Below are 4,311 nucleotides of genomic sequence, written 5' to 3'. Positions count from 1 at the left end.
GCTGTTGTGAGCTGTGCCAAACACGCCAACTCGAGCACGACTATGTGTCCACCCATCGCCTAAGACACCGATCCTAAGAAGTGCCGGATCAACCTGAAGGCCGCCACCCTTCTTCCTCGTCGAAGCCACTAACGGATCTCGTCCACGATCTACTTCACCGATGGTGGGCTATCCACTTAATGACCACGGTTAGTCCTTTAATCTATATTAGATTGTCTAGTGTTCGTGTAATTAGATCAACGATCCTGTGGTGAAAGACCATGTTTCTCTAGTAAGATGTTCATATATTTTTCTATAGTCCACTCCTCATTGTTAAGTTTCAAGTTGTCACATGCATGTTTGGTTTGCTACACAATATTATCAAAGTTTGCCAAGAAAAACCAACACCTGAATTCCTTTTTAGAAAAAAACCCACACTACAACTTAATCATAACTAAGGAAATCTTGCCGCAAACTCTAGTTGGCATATGAGATCTATATATGGGAAATAGTTTAGAAAAACTAGTGTGGCTACAACCAAACACTTACTAAAACATGCCTGAGATGTTATACAAAATTGTGGTTAATCTTGTCATGCAACCAAATAGGCTGACATCTTGAAACTCCTTTCTGAGTGGAGGAACTCCTAGATGCTGCCACACACACACACTGTGAACTGTGATTCTAAGCAACAGGTTCAGCCAAGTAATACTAATGGTAGTATAACAACACACAGCTAGCCTATATACATATGGGGCATGCTCTGCATTATTGCATGCACAAATGAGTAACATTCCGATAACGAACCGGCGATGACTTATTAATCCAGCCGCTGCTCCAGCAATGTGATGATGTTTTTAAAACAAGCATATCCATCTCCACTTATAGAATTTCATCTAGTTATTTCACTTTTTCTGAGCAAAAATATCAGAGCAAACTGTGAGTGGTTCTTGTTTGATTATTAAAAATTATAATCTGTTCACTTTCCTTTTTTTTTTGAAAGTTATCTGTTCACTTTCCTTAATGCAATGATATGCAACTAGTTGCATATTCAAGAAAAAAAAAGATTCGGATTTTAGGGAATAAACCGGCCTCATCCATTATTTAATCCATGGCCCAACAAGCCCAACCAGATGATGTCGACAACCAAGCAACTAGCCAACTAGTTTCTGTCGGCAGAAAATATCTCCATTTCGAGACTAAGGGAAATCAACTAGAATTAACAACTACTTGCCAGACATTGTTAGGACGTGTCCAGCATATTAGCCATGAGTTACCAGAGATATGATGTCTCTCCCAGCCCTTCTATAAATACTTTTCCATTGCTGTGTTGTTGGGAACATAGTGCAAGTGCAACTGCAAGCAAGCTCTACTACTATTCTTCTGTACCGAAACACCTGAACGTGATTAGCTAATTAAGAAGCGTCAACGATGGCTGACGAGTACGGCCGCAGCGGCTACGGCAGGTCCGGCGCCGGCGACGACTACGACAGCGGCTACAACAGCAAGTCCAGAACTGATGACTACGGCCGTGGGGAAGGTGGCTACAGCAAGTCCGGCGGCGACGACTACGACCGTGGCGAAGGTGGCTACAACAAGTCCGGCGGCGACGACTACGGCCGTGGCACCGGGGGCGGTGGGTACAACAAGTCCGGCAAGGACGACTACGACGGTGGGTACAACGAATCGGGCACCAACGACGACGAATACGGCCGCCGTGGCACCGGCGGCGGGTACAACAGCAAGTCCTCTGGCGACGACGCCTACACCGGCGGTGGCGGCGGGTACAACAGCAAGTCTGGTGGCGAGGACGACGGCGAGTACGGTTCCTCCCCGGACGACTCGGAGAAGTACAGAAAGGAGGAGAAAGAGCACAAGCACAAGGAGCACCTCGGCGAGATGGGCGCCCTCGCCGCCGGCGCCTTCGCCCTGGTAACTAACTAACGTCCATGCATTTCCTTACACACACGAATTAAGTGACGCCATGCTTGTGCTTGTGACTGCTGTCACGTTCATATTGACAACTTGTGTCCATGTCCATGCATGCGTTGCGTGTAAGGATGAAAACGGTCGAACTCGGTCGAAAAACTCCTCAACCGTTTTCTACTTTTACATTTGAAATACGAAAGCGAAAGCGAAAACGGACAAGCCGGACACGAAAACGAACACGAACTTACGGAATATCTAGAATTTCGAAAACGAACCAATTCGAGCGGAATTATGTCGAACACGGTCGGTATGCGAAAATTCAATACGAAATACCGACCCACAGTGCATAGCATTAAACAAGTGCACGACCAAATACATAACAAGTTCACAACTAACAAGTGCATGATCTAGTTCAAGTGCATAGCATTAAACAAGTGCACGACCAAATACATAATAAGAGAGATGAGGCTGGGCGCCGTCTATAAGAGAGGGCAGCTAGCCACCGGTAGAAAGAACACAACTGCGTGGTGAGCAGCCTGTAATTGGGCTGTATGACCTGTGCAGTTGACCAAATTCGGTTTAAACCGAATTTTGAATTCGGAATATTTCAAATTAAAAGTAGAAAAGTAGAAAACGGTCGAAAAATGTGTAAACCGTTTTCTACTTTTACATTCGAAATACGAAACATCTCAAATGCGAAAGCGAAAACGGTAAAGTCGGACAAGAAAATGCGGATTCGGTCGGATTAAATATAGAAAACGATGCGGTTCGGTTCGGGATATTTCCGTTCCGTTTTCATCCTTAGTTGCGTGGTTGCAGTACGAGAGGCACGAGGCGAAGAAGGACCCGGAGCACGCGCAGCGGCACAAGATCGAGGAGGGCGTGGCGGCGGTGGCGGCCCTGGGCAGCGGCGGCTTCGCGTTCCACGAGCACCACGACAAGAAGGAGGCCAAGGACGCGGCGGAGGACGCCGAGGAGGAGGCGGAGTCCGGCCGCGGCGAGGGGAAGAAGAAGCACCACTTCTTCGGCTGATCGAGCTTCTGCTGTTCGATCTCCCTGCGTGCTGCTCTGTGCTCTGTACGTGCTCCCAGAAGCAGCATGTGCATGCAGCCCGCGGGCGAATGTATGTATGATGTGCCGGTATGTGATGATGTGTCTGCATACCGTCAGCTCTGTCGAGAGTACGTAGTGTGTGTCGTTCGGTGGTGTGTCTGCATCTGCATGTGCCTAATAAAGTATAATGAGTTGTTTTTTTACTCCTAGTCCTATACTCCTATGTGGTATATATGTACGTGATTTTCACTTGACCTTTTTATCAAGACTTTGAGAACAAAACATTTCTTATCCCGAGTAAAGCATTTCTCTTCTTCCGTATATTATTTTTTTTAAGGAAACCACCGTATTTTGTTACTACTACCACTACAGAACAAGTTAGCAGAGACAGGCAAAACCAATGTTTAGAGGCATTAGTTGTGTCCGCTTCTGCACTATCTTCTCTGTTAAAGAAAGCCAGCCCACGGGTGTATGGTCCGAAGCCTATGCGTAATTCGTGATGCTTTAATAATGCTCATTTGTTATTATAAAAAAAAACTAGTACTTTTTTTTAGTATAGATTATATTAAACCTAAAATGGTCTGATTTAGAAAATTCTAAAACATGAGTTATACTTTCTGGATATAAAAAAATAAAGGAGTATTTTCACCCGAGCTCAGACGGAAAAAAGTTACTGTATGATCTTTTAAGGTGCGCTCTAGAAAAGTTAAATTTCACGTTCAAGCAGGCGATGGCAGCATGCAAAGGTAAAGCCCTAGCCGCGGCAGTGTGACCTCCCATTCCAAGTTTCCAAGTGCCGCGCCGAGCTTGCCTGGACGATCTGGCACGCTGGTCGGCACGAACCAACGGAACTGCCTCGCGGGAACGTGAACGTGAACGAGAACGATAGATTGCGAGCCCGCTCGGCAAGTTGGCACGTCGTCGCCCTTGTTTGTCTCCTCTCTCCTCTCTCGTGCCCTCTCCGGCTTTCTTGATTCGCATCACGGTCATGGGCTCATGGCCAAGGCACTGGCCCTGTTCGCTTTGAGGAAAAACCATAGCTGAAAGTATCGTTCGCTGATTTGTTATGAGAGAAAAATAATATTCGTTCACTAAAATAATACGGCTCATAAGACGAGCGAAGATGCCCACTATCCTTACCTCCTAAGGAACCTAGCAAGTTTACCACCCAACCAACGTCCCAAGGTCCGTTTCCGTGCGAAGCAGAGCAGCACATGCATGTCGCCGTCCGGCTGATGAGGCGCGTGCGCGGGGCGGCGAAGGCAACCAGTGCAGGAGCATTTAGACCGGCGCCGTCTCCACAGCCACCGCCCACTTGTGGATTAAGTGCCTGCTCTTGCATTGACTAAT

The 4,311-nt window shown here is 46.9% G+C and overlaps 1 protein-coding gene across 2 annotated transcripts; it reads left to right on the top strand.

The window, feature by feature from the left end:
* Positions 1-1,306: 1,306 nt before the first annotated feature.
* LOC136496355 (abscisic stress-ripening protein 5-like) lies at positions 1,307-3,256 on the top strand. 2 transcript variants are annotated; one of them, XM_066492011.1, is made up of 3 exons: positions 1,308-1,519; positions 1,565-1,911; positions 2,728-3,256. In XM_066492011.1, exons 1-3 carry the CDS (start codon positions 1,411-1,413, stop codon positions 2,938-2,940), a joined length of 669 nt encoding a protein of 222 aa, XP_066348108.1. In that variant the 5' UTR covers positions 1,308-1,410; the 3' UTR covers positions 2,941-3,256. The 2 variants fall into 2 exon arrangements, with proteins under 2 accessions (XP_066348107.1, XP_066348108.1); XM_066492010.1 differs by having other exon boundaries at positions 1,307-1,911.
* The last annotated feature ends 1,055 nt before the right edge of the window (positions 3,257-4,311 follow it).

This window comes from Miscanthus floridulus, chromosome 12 (assembly GCF_019320115.1).
Source record: "Miscanthus floridulus cultivar M001 chromosome 12, ASM1932011v1, whole genome shotgun sequence".
In the NCBI taxonomy this organism is placed as follows: Eukaryota; Viridiplantae; Streptophyta; class Magnoliopsida; order Poales; family Poaceae; genus Miscanthus; species Miscanthus floridulus.
Note: the sequence above shows the minus strand (reverse complement) of the source record. Positions and strands in the feature narration are given on the sequence as shown.